The sequence below is a fragment of the Callorhinus ursinus genome, unplaced genomic scaffold, assembly GCF_003265705.2.
Source record: "Callorhinus ursinus isolate GAN/ISIS: 27379988/994484 unplaced genomic scaffold, GSC_fseal_2.0 scaffold26, whole genome shotgun sequence".
Lineage (NCBI taxonomy): Eukaryota > Metazoa > Chordata > Mammalia > Carnivora > Otariidae > Callorhinus > Callorhinus ursinus.
Window position 1 is genome coordinate 24,100,459 of NW_027397088.1, and position 18,630 is coordinate 24,119,088.

The 18,630-nt window shown below is 45.9% G+C and overlaps 1 protein-coding gene across 5 annotated transcripts in view; it reads right to left on the reverse strand.

The window, feature by feature from the left end:
* The window catches only part of RIPOR2 (RHO family interacting cell polarization regulator 2), a 223,248-nt gene that overhangs the window by 104,812 nt on the left and 99,806 nt on the right, over positions 1–18,630 (reverse strand). Inside the window, exon 1 of one of the 5 annotated variants that reach the window (XM_025890887.2) lies at positions 17,684–17,767. The exons of 3 other annotated variants lie outside the window; for them this stretch is intronic. Coding sequence is in view for 1 of the 2 variants with exons in the window: in XM_025890886.2 (XP_025746671.1) it covers positions 4,024–4,084 (61 nt within the window). In the remaining variant the exon portion in view is untranslated. Of the gene's footprint in view, positions 1–4,023; positions 4,220–17,683; positions 17,768–18,630 lie in introns of those variants that run through there. One more of the 5 variants, XM_025890886.2, reaches the window with a different exon arrangement.

Below are 18,630 nucleotides of genomic sequence, written 5' to 3' on the forward strand. Positions count from 1 at the left end.
AGCCCGATGCAGGACTCGATCCCAGGACCCCGAGATCATGACCTGAACCAAAGGCAGACGCTTAACTGACTGAGCCACCGAGGTGTCCCTACGTTCTACCTCTTAATACTTTTTCCATACAGGGTATGACTTAACCTCTGAACTTTTAGGATTTACTGGTTGTGTACATATCGTTAATTTAATCTCTTCTCTCTTTTAACTTTGGAAAGGGTGAATGTAATTCAGGAAACAACAGCAAAATACACCAGATTAGAGTTGACAGCATAACTGTTTCCCTATTAAAAAAATCTCTTCCTTGGCTTCATAAGCAGTAGAGACAGAAAGTGAGCATCTCTTCTACTTACAGTTCTGCTTTTTTTTTTCTTTGATAAATCTTTTGCAGTTTTCTTGCTCTCTCTAAACTGAAATTCCTTTTGAATGGGAAAACGTGCTAATTTACTTGGCCTGGGGAAACGAGAGAGGTTTGGTTCAAAGCAAGTGGTATTTTTTCCTAAGTATCTGCTGGTCTGTCCAAAAGCAACCAACAGCTACTGGTTGAATGTTCTCCCTTTGGCCCATTCATCCTCACCCTGGAGGGTTCTCCTGCTCTGGGGTGGTTGACCAGGGACCCAGGACAGAAGTATTCTCATGCCCTGCTGCATTGTACCAGGCCCAGAGAACCTTCGGAGGTCCTGCAAAAACTTTGCTGTTTCCTGCGGCCTTTCTAGAAGCAAGGTCTTACAAGGCTCATGAGTGTCCAGGGAATATAGGAGCCCGAGAAATACTTTGCACTCATAGCTGTGAACTCGAGGTGTGTTATTATTCTAACCGTTGCACTTGACGAGAGAGCACTGAGTGGGGCCGAAAACGGGGCAGTGACTTGTGGCTTTGAGGAAAGAAGCAGCTTTAACTGGTGCCAAGGAGTCATTTCAGCTGCAGAACCAGCGACCGACCGCCACTGGGGGAACCGTTCCCTCCCACACACGAACTCTGTCCTGTTCCTGAAAGCTGGCTGGGGGCCTCCGGTGCACACGACACTGTTTTCTCTTATTATTTTCATCGCCGCCAGAATTGCTATGGTTATCATTACTGTAAACGTCCATCCAGCTACCTCTGCTCACATACACCAGCCTCGCTGCCAAGAAGGCACAGTGATGAAACAGTTTTAATTTGATACGTTTGAAATAACGATGGGAAAAGCGCATCTCATTCCAATGACTGATCTTTCCATACCTTGGTAATCAAACTGATCATTCTCCCAAGAAAGAGTGAAGTCTACCTGATAGCAGCCATGTTCTGAGTGGCAGGATGATGTTGGGGTTATTTGGAAAGCAAACCCGAGGCGCTCTGTGTGTGTGTGTGAGAGAGAGGATGGAAAAGAGGGAGAATAAATATCGGGGCTTCTGGAGGGTAGGTGGATCGCTGCTTCTCTCTCTCTCACTAACCATTTGCAACTCTCCCCTAGTACAAGAATGGAGGGACACACCAGTGCTTCTTAATTCTTTGAACCATAACATTTTCTTTAACCACAGAAAACAATAGCTGAAGCAAACAGGATCTCAGAAAGGCAGTTAAAAAAATATTGCGAGCATGACTCATTTTTTTTTTCTCCCCAGATCTCTATTGGTCCATAAACCTAAATGAATTTATATATACTTGTAAGCAAATGGACCTAAATTCTAAATCTGTGTTCCTTTAGGGGGAAAGGGTTCTTTAAAAATGTGTCCATTGTGAGGAAATATGGTTGCCTTAGTAACAAGCTCCTGGGCATTTTCCTTCCATTATATCAGAACCAAAAGCTTTCTGCTCTCCTAGGCCTGTTAAGTGAGCCAAAGCACAGATGAAACATACAGCAAGCATGAATCCCTGTAGGTAAATGCATGTCACTGTGCAGAAAAGATTAAGTAATAGAATGCTGGGATTTTTTAAATGAAATCTTATAGAATGTGTAATCACCCCTCTTGTTTTAGTTGAAGGCAAGGCTCAAAGAGAGGCCATGACTTGCCCAGGACCCCACATCCACATGACGTCAGGGTCAGCGCTCCGATCCAGCTGCCAGTAACTTGTCGGATGAATGTTTGCCATCTCATACCTCTGAACGGTAGTTTATGAAGCTGAAGGACTGTAAATCAGTCCTATTTTGAATCCATTAGGTTACCCCAACATGTGAAAAAGCTCTTGGGCTTCACCTTCTATTCCACAGTAGGAACTGGTATTTCTTGAGCACTTAACTATGTTGTAGGCACTATTCTAAGCCCTTCCCTGCAACAACATTTAATCTGCACACCGCCTGTGAGGTTGATACTCCATTTTATAAGTGAGTGAACCGAGGCACACAGCGATGAAGTAACCTGCTCACGATCACAGAGTGATTTAGGGGCAAAGCCCGGGCAGTGTAAACCCCACTGCTGAAACTCCTGACTGCCACCCCCAGCAGAACTTGCTTAAATGAAGCACCAGCTGGCCGAGCTCTCGCGGAAACGGGCAAACATGAGCCAGAACTCAGAGAACCAAATAAAAATACACTGGATGTTGGACTTACAAGGATTCTTTTGCTCATCTTTGGAGATTACGTTCCATGAGAAATTCAGTCCAGAAAGTGTAAAGCATATCACATGTGAAGCGCAATGCAACTATTACGAAATCTATTGTGAAGATGATCTGTATGACCGACCAGCACCGAGAAAACAAGGTTAGCGTAGCGAGTTACGTAACTTGCGTAAGTCACAAAAGGAGTTCAAGGCACATGAGATTTTGAATCTGCCTCTTGTCCGACTCCCTACCTGACTCTTACCCATGCCTGTTGAGGTTGAAATAATCCCCTTAATCATCAGGAATGCTCATGGGAGAGATCCTACAGGTTCACCAAGCCTGCTTTGCGGAGGTCTTAACTCTCCCGCAGGGTGGGGCCACACATAAACCGTAGTGTGGCGCATCGGACTATAGATGGCGCTCTTTAGCACCATAGTCAGACACAGAAAGAATGGCTTTGGGAAAAAGAAATGTGGTCTGGGGGTTTTGGGGGTTGGGTGAAAAATCAGCAGATTGTCCAATCTAGGCTAATCCGATTTCTGTTATGATAAAACTTCACATTATGACTTTAAATATTTCTGAGGTCAGAACAAAATAACAGAAAGACATCAAAACATTGGTAGTGGTTACACCCTTAGATGAGTAGGTTGCAAAGGAGTCTTACTATGTATACTCTGTAATTTTTCTTCACTGGATTCGTGTTACTTTAGTCACTCAAAATTTTACTAGTGCTCATTAAAAAAAATTACTTGATAGAGTTTTCAAAAACTTACTAGCTATGGGTTCTTACGGAAATCAACCCAAGTGATGAGATCCCTGAGCCCAGATTACCATTTATTTAGACAATGTCAAGTTCTAGAAAAGCTCCATCATTGGCAGCACTTGGACAACACATCTGCAGGTTATGAGATTAGCCACTGAAAATCAGAACCCTTACAGCCAAACCCCACCCCACAGGTCTGCTTGTGGAAGAACCGCAAAATAAGAAGGGAAAACTACATGGTGCCAGTGAGTATCAGAAGCTAGCATCCCAGCTGGAAGAAAAGGAACAGGGCGTGGCCAGTTGGGTGCCAAATACATCTGAGGAAGAGAAAAAGATTCAAAGGGAAAGGGAGACGGGGGAGAGGCAGCTGGCGCAGATGAAAGCAATGTGGTGCCATGGAGAACCATCCATGGTCCATCTGTCGAACTGCTACCCCAGCGGCTCGGCTGTGTGCAAAGCACCATGACAGGCTTCCCTTAACGTGTTAGACAAGAGAGCACAGAAGGACGGGGGGAATAACTGAGGGCTCATTTCCTACCCTAAACATTTATCTAGTCATGACTTTAAAAAAAAAAAAAAGATATTTGGAGGAACCATTCAACTCCCTTGCATCCTGCTTTGCCTTGTATTCGTTGGTGCCTAGATGGATGCCCACAACCACCAGGATGCTTTCAAAATACCCGAGCTGGGCAAAAGTTTCAAAGCTAAGCAAAGCAGACCCGAATGGGTCCTGCCAGAAAGACATTTACCTTCACCAAAAATATCACCCTCTTCCTCGCCCAGGAGCTCCTCGGGGTCCGGATACTGCATCTCGGAGGAGGGCAGTCAGCCGGCGACAGCAGGAGCACAGCACCCACACTGACAGTCCCCACTGACAACAGGGCTCCCCGGGGGTGATTTCCTCTCCCCTGCTGCAGGTTGCGAAAGCCCTCAGGGAGGCAGCTTCCGCCTCTGCCTCTGCCCTCGGAAGGCAGCTTCATTCATATGAATAGGCTCCCCGAGCCTTTCGGGGAGTGCATGCCACGTGGGGTAATTCTCGCCCCTGAGAAGAAAGAATTTTGGGGGGAAGGGGGGGCTGCAGATCCGGTTCGACCTGAACACAGATACCACCATTGCACAGTCTGAGTGCAATGAATTCTTTCAAAGCTACAACTTTCAGCTTTTCTTAAACAGGAAGACAGGCCTTTAACTTTCTTAGGAATTTGAACACAATGGGTAGCGTCGTAAGAGGGGGGCTGTTCACGTTTATCTTGCTTTTGCGTCCATGACAATTTCTCCAAAAGCACAGCCAGCCACTATGCCACACCGAAGAAGCATTTGGGGGGACCAAGCTTCTCGTTCACTCAGTCATAGCTGCCTTCTTTCTTTTTGCAAACCTCTTGCATTTGAGGAGAAACTTTACAAGTGTTTAAACCGAGTTCAGCACACGTGTAGGTTCTTATTGGCTCAGTTAATCTATGGCCAAGCAGTAGATAACTTGTTTGGGTCAAACTTCCATTTCACAGTATTGACTCCATCTGGGTCTTCAGACCGTCACTAACATAGAAGAAAACTGACGACAAAGGAAACTCCTCCTAGAGAGGGAGGAGTCACCAACCAGTGAGCCTTCACAGGAGCACGGGGCGGGTCCCCATACGGAACTACCCAGAGCTAAGTTCCCTATGGGGCTCAAACACCAGTCTCTGAGTGATACTGCAACTTCGTGTGGGGCTCGAGAGCTCTCTGTTGTGTTGTAAAGACCTCACAGGTGGTCAGAAGCTCAGAAAAGGCAAATAGAAATAGTGGCGAGGAGTTGTTAGCCCCCAGTGTTGACTTCTGGCAACTATTTACTGAGGAGGGTTTAAAAAAATATAGATGATAGATGATAGATAGATAGATAGATTTAGATTTTTATTTATTTCAGAGAGAGAGAGTGAGAGAGCTCATGGGAGCAGGGTGAGGGGCAGAAGAAGCAGACTCCCTGCTGAGCAGGGACCCCCCCCCCCCGACGTGAGGCTCGGTCCCAGGACCCCGGGATCATGACCTGAGCCAAAGGCAGACGCTTCACTGACTGAGCTACCCAGGTGCCCCTAAGAATATATTTCTCATTCATTGGCTTTATTTTTTAGAGCAGATTTGGGTTCACAGCAAAATGGAGAGGAAGTAAGAGTTTTCCTATATGCTCCCTGCCCATACACAGGTACAGCCATTAGCGCCAGCCACATCCCCATTCCCAGCATCCATCATCAGAGAGGTGTCTTTGTTACAACAGTTGAGCCTACACTGGCACATCATAATCACTCAGAGTTCACAGTTTACCTTAGGGTTCGCTCTTGGTGTTGTATACTCTGGATTTTGACAAACGTTTAATGACATGTATCCACCATTATAGTATCATACAAAGTAGTTTCAGTACCCTAAAAACCCTCTGTGCTCTCTCTCTCTTCAACCACCCCTCCCACCCACCTCCTGGCAACTGCTAATCTCTTTTAATTGTCTCCATAGTTTTGCTTTTTCCAGAATGTCAACTGGTTGGAATCATGCAGAATATAGACTTTTCAGGTTGGCTTCTTTCACTTAGTAATACACATTTAAATTTCTTCCACGTCTTTTCATGGCCTGTGAGGTCATTTCTTTTTAGTGCTGAATAATATTCCACTGTCCATATGGACCACGGGTTCTTCATCCATTCCTCTCCAGAAGGACGTCTCGGTTGCTTCCAGTTTTGGCAATTACAAATAAAGCTGTCAGAAACATCCATGTGCAGGCCTTGGTGTGGACATAAGTTTTCAACTCGTCTGGGTAAATACTAAGAAGCACAACTGCTGGTTGGTGTGATAAGAATATGTTAAGTTTTGTAGGAAGCTGCCAAACTGTCCTCCAAAGTGGCTGCGCCATTTTGCATTCCCACCAGCCATGAACGAGCATTCCCGTCGTGCCATATCCGCACCGGCATTTGGTATTCACAGAGTTCTAGATTTTGGCCATTCTAATAGGTGTGTAGTGGTTTCCCATCGTCTTACTGAGTGCTTTCGGAGAGACTGCCACTCTGCAAGTTCAGAACCTGTCTCCTCCTCTATCAACTGCACCCTTGACATTACACCAGCTTCTCCCAGGGGAAAATAAGGAAAGTGGGGCTGCAAAAGTCCAGCCATGAGCAAGTATAACCAAACTCAAGGGGTTTGTCACTTGGGGTGCATTAAATTGAATACAACCCAAGTAAGTGTTAGAAGCAAAGAACTTTTTATTACTTGTTACAAGAAGACAGGGCCCTAGCTCTCAAAGCACCATCTCCCCCTGCGGTTAGCACGGGAAGATTTTATTCAGTGTATTAGGGCGTGGGGGTAGGGAGCTTGCATATACATTGGGGAACTCACACATATTCTATTACTTAGGCACTTTGGCTCAGTTGTACAAGTCTAGCATGTCAACATGCTAGTGCGTACACTGCATGTTCAAAAAATGGCAGGAAACCCAGCCCATAGGAGGAGATCTTCGTATTATAATGAGCTAAAAGTAACTTCAGGACAACTCGGGGCAGGGGGACGACTTCTGCACAGGTCCTCAGCTCCAAACCGGCTCACAGGAGGGACTATCAGGTGAAACACTTAGCTGGGTGTCTCAATGCTGAGGACTACTGTTTCAGCAAAAGCAAACACATTCCTTCCCCCCCTCCCCCCCCGCCCCCCCTTCCCCGATAGCTTTCAGCCCTCTGATTTGAGTACCGCCCCACTGCATGCTAGCTAACGGAGGAATTCTAGAGTCCGTCGGTTCACGAAGGGCTCCTTGGGCACCAGCATGGGCTTACCCCTGTTCTGGTTGCTGTGGGGTTCCCAAAGACAGTATACAGCTCAGGGGCTGCTGGAACCTCCAATCCCCCTCAACCAGGGCTGGGACCGTCCCTAGGGCAGATTTTGGAAATATGTAAATGTTTGGGGTTGCACAATGACTGGGGGTATTACTGGTATTTAATGCCTTGGTAACCTTCCTGCAATGCATGGGGCAGTGGCTCAAAAGAAGAACTGCCCAACCCCAAAGGCCAAGAGTGCCTCTCCTCCCCTTAGAAATACCGAGAGGCAGACAGCTGAAATGGACGCCTTCTCTAGCTCTCCTTCGTTTCCCTCCTTTCTGACCCTTCAACCACCACCCCCACCCTGATTCCCACTCAAATGACTTTTCTGGTCAAGGGTTGTACTTAATGACTTAAAATTAATAAAAATGGATCTGAATCGTAAGATGGTGCAGCCACCATGGAACAGTATGGAGATTCTTCAAAAAATTAAAAATTAAAAACAGATGCCATATGATCCACCAATCCCAATTCTGGGTATATATCCAGAAGGATTGAAAACAGGATCTTGAATTGATACCTGCTCTGCCATGTTCGGCGCAGCATTATTCACAATAGTCAAGATGTGGTAGCAAGCTAAATGCCCATATATATCTCTCACCTTCTTTATCCATTCACTAATGGACCCATCCATAATCTATCCAATAATCCATCCAATAATCCATCCATAAATATTATTCAACCTTATAGAAGAAAGAAGTCCTGTCACACGTGGATGAACCCTGAGGACATGACGCTAAAGAAATAAGCCAATCACAAAAAGACAAATATGGCATGACTCCCATTATGAGGCATCTAAAGTCGTCAAATTCATAGAAACAAGAAGAATGTGGTTGCAAGGGGCCAGGGGGAGAAGGGAATGGGGGCTGTTGTTTGATGGGTATAAGGTCTCCGTCATGCAAAATGAGAAAGTTCCAGAGATCTGTTGCACAACAACGCACGTATAGTCAACGGGGCTTAAAAAATTGTTAAGAGGGTAAATTTATGTTATTTGTTTTTATCACACACACACAATGGACCCAAATGCAGGGTACCTGGGTTCACACTGGCTGGGAGGAAGGGAGGGTGTCAGTTTTGACCATTACTACATTTTTTACCCATTGTCCCCGTGCCCCTTACTCTTTGCAACCCCATGATGGGGATGCTTTTCCTTCACAGATGAAGCGATGGGACTCTGAGAGCTTAAATAACTTTCCTAAGAACACATAGCTGGCGAGTGGCCAACTGGACTAGCTCCAGGGCTCACCCTGTTACTTCTCGTTGTCAGAACCGCTTTGGGAGGGGGTGCTGCAGAGGATCTGGGTCACCACGACATCCCAATGACTCCTGGGATCTGTACCACTTCCATCTCCTCCCGTCTCAGAGCCACCAGGTTACCATGTTAATCCTGGGCCCCCCAGTCTTTCTACATCAGCAATTTGGCATAGTCTCTCCAGGCCTATTTTCTATATCTTCCTGTTATGGGCTTAATTGTGCTTCTCCCCATCCCACCGCAATTCATATGTTGAGGTCCTAACCCCAGCACCTCAGAAAGTGACCTTGTTTGGAACCAGGGTCATTGCAGGTGTAATTGGTGAAGATGAGGTCATACTTGAATAGGGTGGGCCCTTAATTCCAATATGAATTGTCCTTATAAAAAAGGGGGATTGGCACAGAATCATGCACACAAAGAGAACACCATGTGAAGATGAAGGCAGAGATCTACAAGCCAAAGGATGCCAAAGATGGCCAGCAAACCCCCAAAACCTATGCAAGAGGCATGGAACAGATTCCCCTCACCTCGTCCAGAAGGAACCAACCTTGCCAACACCTTGATTTAGGCTTCTATCCTCCTGAACTATGATAGACAACAAATTTTAGTTATCGAAGGCCCCCAGTTTGGGGTCCTTTGTTATGGTAGCCTTAGCAAACTAATATACTTCCTCATTTGGCTTGTTCTGAGGATTATATAGGATAATTCATGTAGAGGAATTGACATAGCACAGGGCACACTAAACACACCCAGTCATAATTATCCAATTTAAATCTCTCACAGGGCAGCGTGGGGCCATTTCTCTGATCCAAGTGTCAGTGGGGGTAGGGAATGAGCAGTCACCATGCTTGGTACAAAATCTCAACAACCTTTGGTAAGTTCCCCCTCGGTCTTGTCTTCTCCGATTAGATATTCTAAAAACAGCTATCAGTCTCCAAGAACAAACACCTAATGCCACTGAGAACACTCTGAAAGCAAGGAATGTAGAAAATATGGTCCCTGCTCTCCAAAATTCACACTCACTCTACAGAGATAAGGTGTATACGCATGATGTGTTAGCTAAGCTGGAAAACTAATGAACTACAGAGGCAACTAAAAATATGAATAAATTTCAAAAGCAGTGTTGGGGCACCTGGGTGGCTCAGTCAGTTAAGCATCTGACTCTTGGTTTTGGCTCAGGTCATGACCTCAGGGCCCTGGGATCAAGCTCTGTGTCAGGCTCTGTGCTCAGTAGGGAGTCTGCTTGAGATTCTCTCCCTCTGCCTCTCTCTCTCTGCCCCCCCCAAATAAAAAATCTTAAAAAAAAGAAAAAAGTGTTTAATAAAAAAAAAATCTCAAAAAAGTATAAATAGTATGATTCTATTTATATAAGTGCCAAAAATGGAGAAAATATATAATTAACAGTTAACACTTATATAATGCCAGGAATAGTTCTAAGTCCCTTGATTCACTTAATTCTCACACCAACCCTGTGAAATTGGTATTATTATCTTCATTTTACTTCCAGGCCCAAGAAGTAAAACGACCCACCTAAGGTTATACATCCTGTGGTGGAGCCGAGATCTGACTCAAGCCCCAACTTTACCCTCACTCACCACATTACACAGTCTCGCATATGTGGAAAACAAGGGATGGCGGAGCCATTTGCAGCTCCCCAGCTGTGGATACTCCAAACCTGTCCTGACATGGCTCCTCGTCTCCTGTTTGTCCTCTCAACTTGGGACCCATCCACTCATCTTCCAGAGCTTGGTTTGAGGGCTACCACCTCCACGAAGCTTCTCTTATATCTCCAGGTGCAAATGCTCATCTTACTTCCTTGGTCCACCCATTTATTTATGTACATATTTCACCCTTGCCCTTCCCTCCTCAAGGGCAGGGACTCTTTCCCCTTAAACTTTGTATCTCCAAACTCCTGGGATATTACCAGGAAGAAAGTCATTGATCAATTTGCATTTTTTAAAATGAGTAACAGTGGGCACCTGGGTGGCTCAGATGGTTGAGCGTCTGCCTTCGGCTCAGGTCATGATCCCAGGGTCCTGGGATCGAGTCCCGCATAGGGCTCCCTGCTCAGCGGGAAGCCTGCTTCCCCTTCTGCCTCTCTCTCTCTCTCTCTCTCTGGCTCTCATGAATAAATAAATAAAATCTTTAAAAAATAAAAATAAATAAAATAAAATGAGTAACAGTGACGAAATGAATGGCCAAAAGCTCTAGTGTGAATCGAATACAAGAGGGCAAAAGTTTTACTGGAGAATTCACCCTAGAATCTATAGGGCAGGAGAAAACACCCCTTTCCTCTATCCTCTTAGGTCTTTAACTAGGACCTGTGAATTCAACTGACACAAGACAGGTTAACAGGAGAAAGGGCATAGAAATTGTATTAATATTTCTATATGCAGAGAGGCTTCGTGGAAAAGAAGTCGAAATCCCAGAGAAGTGGTTGACTCGGTCTATATATTATTTTAATGAAGAGCAAGAAGCTGTGGATCAGTGATTAGACAAAGGAAAAGGAGAGGGTCTGGGCTCCTAGAGGTGGTAAAGTTGGGGGAGGAGGCCAGGATGTGAGTGATCAATAAGGGCTGTTTAATAATGTCTGTTTGCACGCTCATCTGTCTCCAGTGATAAAAGTGGTCTTCAGTGATGAAGAGTCCTTCTTCTTGCCCCGGTGGGAGAGAGCAGACCTTTGCAAAGGGGACTGCCTGCCCTGCTTTTAGGCAGGAAGGGAGAGGGCAGAGAGTTCTCCGTGTCTTCTGTTTCTCAATTGCCGTCAGCTAAAAATAATCCTAATGCCAATGTGGCATATTTTTGGGTGGCCTATTCTGAGCCTCTTCAAATCTGTACTAGAATAGAAAGACCAGGGCTCAGGAAGCTCAGTGTGCACAGCTAGGCAGTCAGTGAGGGGGAATTAAAGGGCTGTAGGTTACAGGGAGTAGTTCGACTAACTCGGAAGATGGGAGTCTGGAACGACAACCAAAGGACCTTGCTTTTTCAGGGACTGAGGCAAACAGCTCTGATAACCAGATTTGGGGTAGAGAACAAAAGTAAGGTGAGCCAGTATGAGCCAACTCTTTCGTTGCTAAGACTGTTTGTGACAACCTGGGCTAAGTGTAACAACAGAACCTCATCAAGTCAAAGGCGTGGGAACTTGGCAAAGCTTTTATACTACCCTAAACAGTTGGTACCCACTTTGTGCTATCCCCAGGGGTTCAAATTTCAAAGACATGTGAATCCTCATCCTTGCTTTGAGGAACTTTACTCACCGGCTCCTGTGGTCATTCATTCATTCATTCAGTCAGTCATTTATCCATCTAGCCATTTGAAAAATAATCATAAATGTCTAGTGTATTTCAGGTCCAGTGGGAAACATTTAAGTAAATGTGTAGGTGTGCATGTATTGTGCTGAACATATAAATACCAACATGTGGCATGAAAATTTAGAATGATCAACTTTTTATTTATTAATTTTAAGCATTTTTTGCAAGCCTTGCTCTTTTGAAAAAGGAACTTCCATCTGTGAAGTGCTTAAAGGAGGAAGCCATACTAGTGGGAAAATGTCATCATCCAATATGGGTTTTCATTCCAATAGTGGATGAGCTTCACAATCCCTTCTCTGTCCCCACTTCTGGAGAATTTCCCAGTCCCTCTAGAAAGTGTTTCTGATTTTCAGATACAAACACTTCAGAGCAGGGAAAAGAATCTGAAATAACTAGGGGTAAAGTGTCCAGAAACAGAAAGAAGAACCAAATAGGAGAGAGGAATTGAAACCAAGGAATGGTTGGAATCAAGAAAGAAAAAGAAGGTAAAAAAAAAAAAAAAACCCCACAAAGCCAGAAATAATCTTCTCTTTGGGTACCTTGGCCTGTAAAAATGCACTTAAAATGTGTCTAATGGCAGAATGCCATGACCAAGGAGCTGAGACTCAAGGAACACGGTTTTTAATGACATTCTTGTTTTCAGGTTGCCGAGAGGAGATCCCACCTTGTGGGATGACAGCGCAGAGGCTCTGGAAGCCTTCCTGAAGGCATTCCCCAGTTTTAGGTGTATCTCTCAGTTGAAGGAATACATTTGTGGCAGGTGCTGGGGAAGGATGCAGAACAGGCTGACCAAAGCCCTGGATGGTTCTCTCCAGTAGGACTGAAAACAATGAAGATAATTGCCCAGTGAATGCATCTGCTCACTCTGCTCTGGAAGGAGGGAGAAGAGCCCAGCAAAAATGGTCTCTATGGCAAGACTCACGCTGGGTATGGTTTGTAAGAAATAGCCCTGGGCTAAGGGTCTGACTGCTGGGAGTGGTGAACCCGCAACTAGTGACTTTATAAAATGGCATAAAAGGCACTGGTTCTGGGATTTGACAGAACTGAATTTTGATCCTGGCTTCGCTACGCCAGCACTTTGATGGAAGTTATTGAATATGACTCTGCAAAATAATAATCTGAGTTCAGCCCTCTCTCCTCAAGCTGCCCCAAACTAAAACACAATCTTTATCAATACTTCATCTATACTATACAAACACAACTATACAAACAATACCTTGTATAATACTATACAAGCACAACTTCAAGGCTCAGTCGCTAGCCTGTACCTTCTGTCTCAACCAGAATGTAATTCCAAAGCCTCTCCAGTATAGAAACCCTATGACTCCGCTGATAATAACATATACCTCCTACGGTTTTGATGACGTGAATCGAGACAGGAATCCTTCTCTGTGGCTCTATAACCCACTTTCAAATAGTTACCAGGGATCACTGTGCAGTGTGCCCCTCTTCCCCCCTTCTAACCTCAGGACCACCTTCTTGGCACGGGAGCTGTAGGAAGGTGCAGAAGCGGTCAAGAAAGGAAACTCAGAGGGCAGAGAGAACCAGTCCTTCCTGACTTTGGGAAATTTAGGGGAGGTTTTAGGGGGAGTTACAATGCTCCTTCCTAGACTGTGACTCTAGACCCAAAAGGGCATTTCCTTCCACCAAAAGGAGGCCAGATGAGAAAGTGTGACTTTCTGAACTTTGAAAGCAAGACATACCTCTCCCCATCCTAAATCTTATCATGGGAGATTGCTCGGTGGTACATGAACCACTGGGTGCCAACCCAAGGGACAGTATGCAGTACTGTTATTTAAAACATAGATGACAGTAAATGACCGGGACTCAATCCTTTGGCAAATCACAGGTTTTCCAGCCATTTTCAAAGAACGGAAAGAGGATCTCATTGAGTTGTTAATGATAGATGAATAAGCATGATTTTTGGTGGTAAGTCATTATTACATCTTTGGCATATGATTGAGAAAAAGCTGGGAGAATCAGTTGGGATATCAGAGAAGATGGTGGAGTAAGAATCTTCAGAAACCATCTCTTCTGCAAAAGCAAAAGGGAACACTGGAAAAAATGGTGATTTGTGCTATCCCCACCTCTTCTTCCCCAGCTCCGTGGTAGCCTTGAAAACCAAGAGCCTGCAACCACAGTGCAAATAGACTGGCAGTCATTGGAATGGTTGGAGAATGCAGTTGGAGTTTCAAGACCCCAATCCCAGAAATGCCATGATTTGATCTGTTTGTTGGTTTCCTGGAAGATCCCATTGGCAAGGCTGTCTTTATTTAACCTGACTCAGAGTTATTCAATCTGGACCTGCTTGTCAAAAACAGAGGCAACTGGTAATCTCTGAATCTGCCTAAGCCCAGTGGTAAAAGCCCTAAGGAGGTGGGAGAATCTGATTGAGTCATGGGAAAATGATACATACACATGCACATTTTTTTTCTGGCAGAGAGTTGTGATAGAATGATCGAAAAAGACTTTCAGGTATAAAAATACATTATATTGTAAGACGGGAAATTGTCCCACTTTTGGGCCAGAGTAAACCTTCATGGAGTGATGGAATCAGCATCACCTTCTGGGATGTATCCAGCATTTCTAATAAAATATACTATCAATTTTCTAATAGATTTTAATGAAATAAGAGTCCGTCTGAAATATTGATTGATCCTATCTGCCTAACTTACAGTCTTAGAGTGAGCCTAATGATCTCATCTAGAAATTCCTAGAAAACAGAGTCTAATACATTAATGATCATCTAAATATCATTTCTTTCTTTTTTAAAAGATTTTATTTATTTATTTATTAGAGAGCGAGAGAGAGAGAGAGAGAGAAACAGCATGAGAGGGGAAAGAGTCAGAGGGAGAAGCAGGCTCCCCACTGAGCCGGGAGCCTGATGCGGGGCTCGATCCCAGGACTCCGGGATCATGACCTGAGCCGAAGGCAGTCGCTTAACCAACTGAGCCACCCAGGCGCCCCTTAAATACCGTTTCTTTCCCCTATTAAATGTCTTACTAGTTACCAAATAGTTTCAGTGGCTCTCCCAGGGGTGTTTCTCTTGTGACAAGTATAAAATGAAATGTTACAATTTATCTGAGAAGTTGCCTTAACAATTAGGATAAAATTCCATTGGGGTGGGGGTCACCGAATAGAAATACAAATTCAGCAAGAAAAAGAAAAAAATGTAAAACATTTCCAAATCTCAAAGAATAGGATCATTTATTTTTTTTATGTGGATGATGGAGATATATATATGTACGTGTGTGTATATATATATATTTACTTATTTATTTATATTATATATCCTTTGTAACTTTTAAAACTTATGACAAAAAATTTTAGATATGCAAGGGTATATGGTTTTCCAAAATTTACTTTGGGTTTCAAAAACCTAGACAGTTAAAGACCATTGCTGCAGACCCCCCGTTAAGCAGGGCAGGAACACGGCAGGCCTTGTAGGCCAGGGATCAGGAGCAGGGGACCCTGGAAAAGCATATGGCAGCCGGGGGCCCACGATGGCTGGGCATCGCAGAGGGAAGGCCTGGTAGCTCCATCCCTTTGCAAGTACTAGTTCTGCGGGTTGTGACCCGTTTATCTCTTGACCTGTTATTCTTCTCCTCAAAATTTCTTCTTTGTGGGGATGGCAATAAAAAAGGATTTAAAAATGATTATGTTCTGATTTGGGCCAAATGTGTTTGAAAACTCTTCCCACCATGGCTTCTTTTTGATATGTGTATGTCTACGAGACTTTGATTTTACAGAGCACAGAAAAATAATTTGGGTCAAAAGATCTTTCAGTGACTACACCCCCCCCCCCAAAAAAAAACAACAACAAAGAGGAAAGAAGGTAGTGTTAGCCATCCATCCATCACAGCCACTAACGAATGGGAGAGCCCCGGTGCTCCGGCCAACTGTTCCCTCCCGGGGAATGCCAAGGGGGCTGGATAAATCGAAAGCAAAGCTCCTGGCTGGGTTTGCCAACACTGTTGCAGAACAAACTCGGAAAAACTCATTGGGAGAGAAGCTAGTAACTCAAGAGACGAGGGTTTGGGGCACCCGGATGGTTCAGTTGGTTAAGTGTCTGCCTTCAGCTCAGGTTATGATCTCAGGGTCTGGGATCAAATCCCGGGTAGGGCTCCCTGCTCAGCAGGAAGCCTGCTTCTCCCTCTCCCTCTGCCCCTCCCCCCCCCAGGTCTCACTTGCTCTTCCAAATAAATAAATAAAATCCTAAAAAAACAAACAAACAATGAGGGTTTGGAAAAAAGAATGGGAGAGATTAATCTCAGATGCGAGCAGCTGAGGGTGTTGGCTGGCTCAAGCCTTCATAACCAGCTTCTCTGCTGGCAAGAGGACACCGAGAGTCTTACAGGGAGAGGGGGTGTGTGTGTCTATGTGTGTGCATGTGTGCGGGGGGGGGCGTATGTGCAAGAGAGAAGGGCACAGAGTGCGTAGTCACGGCTGGGGATCTGTATGTGTTCAGTGCACCATCATGGGCAGGGAAGGGGACATGTGGGGTGTGGTCTTCTAGGCACTTCGTTGGCCTCAGGGCATTCATTCCTGGGCTGGCTCTGGTGGCTGGGATGTTCCAGTCACTGCAAAACACCTTCATCAATGCCTCAAGAAGGTGTGATAAAAAATAAGCACAATGGATTTTAGTTGGAGCATGAGTTAAGAGTCTTCTCTGTTTCTGGTTTTCACCGTTGGGGTGTAGTAGGGTTGAGCAAGAGGATTTGCTAACAGAAGGAGAGAGAAAGAAGAAGCATGAGGGAAGGGCAGAATATTTTACTTTTGGAAGGAAAATACGTCCAGACTGCATCTCTTTTTTGCGGGGAGGGGTGTTTATTGTTTGCTTTGTTTGTGCTTTAAGGTTCCATGGGAGACTATCCAGAGACACTCATGGATTTGAAATTTCAGCCCTCCAAGAAGTTCAGAAAATCGGCTCTGGGTGTCCTGTGTCCAGGGCAGAGACGAGCCCTGAACAAGCCCTTAAGATGCCGAAAGTCTTCCTCCCCAGGTTCCCAGCCCACCTTGGATGAGCTTCCAGCCTGCTTTGTGTGGCAGGAGGAAGACCTCCATGCACAGAGTCTATTTAGAGGGACCAAATGGAGAATTCTAGACTAAGAAATTCCCACTCCTCCTTTGCTTCCTGGTACTCTCCTTCCTCCTTCCGTGTTTTGTTTTGAAGTATAAATCGCAATAAAGAGGGCCAGTGAAAACAAAGACCTAGAGTAAAAAAAAAAAAAAAAAAGGATAACGCCCTGTGTTCTCTGCACTGAATTAGGGCCCAATCCTGCGCCGGAGGCCCTGGATGGAGTAAAATGCCATCTTTCCCTGCCTCTGGCTCTCCCCAGTATGCCCCACCTAGCGTTAACCCAGCAGCGGTACGTGAGCTTCCACCGCTGCATAAGCGAACAGCCCAAACCCTCCACCAAGCTGGTGGGGGAAGAGGATGATCCAACTCTGATTCTCCGCCGTTCCATGTGACCTGTGAACCTGGGTGAAGAAAAGAACTACCTTTTTTTTCTCTTGCAAGAGAAGACTAGCTGGAGGAGAGGGGAAGGAGGGGAAAGGGAAGGAAGGAAGGAAGGAAGGAAGGAAGGAAGGAAGGAAGGAAGGAAGGAAGGAAGGAAGGAGGGAGGGAGGGAGGGAGGGAGGAAGGAAGGAAGGAAAAAGAGAAGAGAGAGGAAGGAAAAACCAAGAAGGGGCTGCCTTGATTCCAAACGCAAGGGCCCGGCAGGTGCCAAAACGCGGGCGGGGAGGCGCTCAGCCTCCTCTCTCCAGTGATTGTGCCGGGGAGCTGGGACTTATTAATCAGTCTGCATACTTCAAAAAAAAAAAAAATTCCCCCTTTAAGTGTGAGCTCAGGTTGCCCGTGGAGAAGCTTTGTTATCAGCAGTGGGTCTTGACTTTGAGACCCGGGGTTGCCCTCCCCTCTGTTCCCTCTGGTGCCTGCGCTCTGATCTCTGTCAGCTGAGAGCGTGAAAACAATTGTTTCGTCTCCTCACCCTGCGTCAGGCCCTCCGCCTTACCTCCTCAAAGCCAGACCTTTCTTTTCCTTTGCTAGAACTCAACCTGGTGCAGGAGCTCACGGTGGAGGGCCGCCCATCCTCTCTGAGACCGCAAGCCCAGCGGAACCGGGGAACCGCGACTTATAAACAAGGGTGTAGACCAGAGAGTGTGCTGGGGCCCGGGGAGGAGGGGGACGAAGCAAGAAGGAAAACACCCTGCAGCTCGAGGTGGAGATGAGCGGAAAGCAGCCAAGCCTCCAAAAAACACGCAGCACAAGACCAAAACTCAAACCTCATGAAACTGTCCTGAGGCTGAAGGCTTTCAAAGTTGTTTCTACCGCGGATTTGAGGGACTTGTCTCATTTTCCCAGGCACGCGCGTCGTCAACCCTAATCCCCACAGGTCCAGCATTAGGGTGTAGGGTGCAGGGGGAGTGCGGGGCTGTGCCTCCGCCTGGAAGGGTCTCAGTGTTTCTCAGGCTGCCTCGAGGGTCACGTTTTGTGGAATGTTTGGCTCTGGCCGGTGGGGGGCTTCTCAGCTCTGCCTATAAATAAACAAGCAAATTTGGAGGAAAAGGGGCAGGGGGCAGTGAAGGTGAGTGCGTGGGCCTCTTCCAGGGGGGACTTGCCAGAAGCCAAAGGCACTATAACGGGCAATTTCCCATCTTCCATCATGGAAACCCATGGTGGTGATAGGGCAGGAGTTTCACTAACCCCCTGAGCTGAAGGGCCCTCAGACATCAGAAGCCGGGTAGCAAGAATTCAGGAGGGCAGGATTTCCCCCTTTTCCCTCAGGTTAAGCTCTGAGGTGCACGGGCCCACCCCACAGAAGGGGCGGCTGCTGGAGATAGGTCAGAATGATAGATGAGTTTCTTTTTGGGGCACCTCGGTGGCTCAGTCGGTTAAGGGACTGCTTTCGGCTCAGGTCATGATGCTGGAGTCCCTGGATCGAGTCCCGCATCGAGTCCC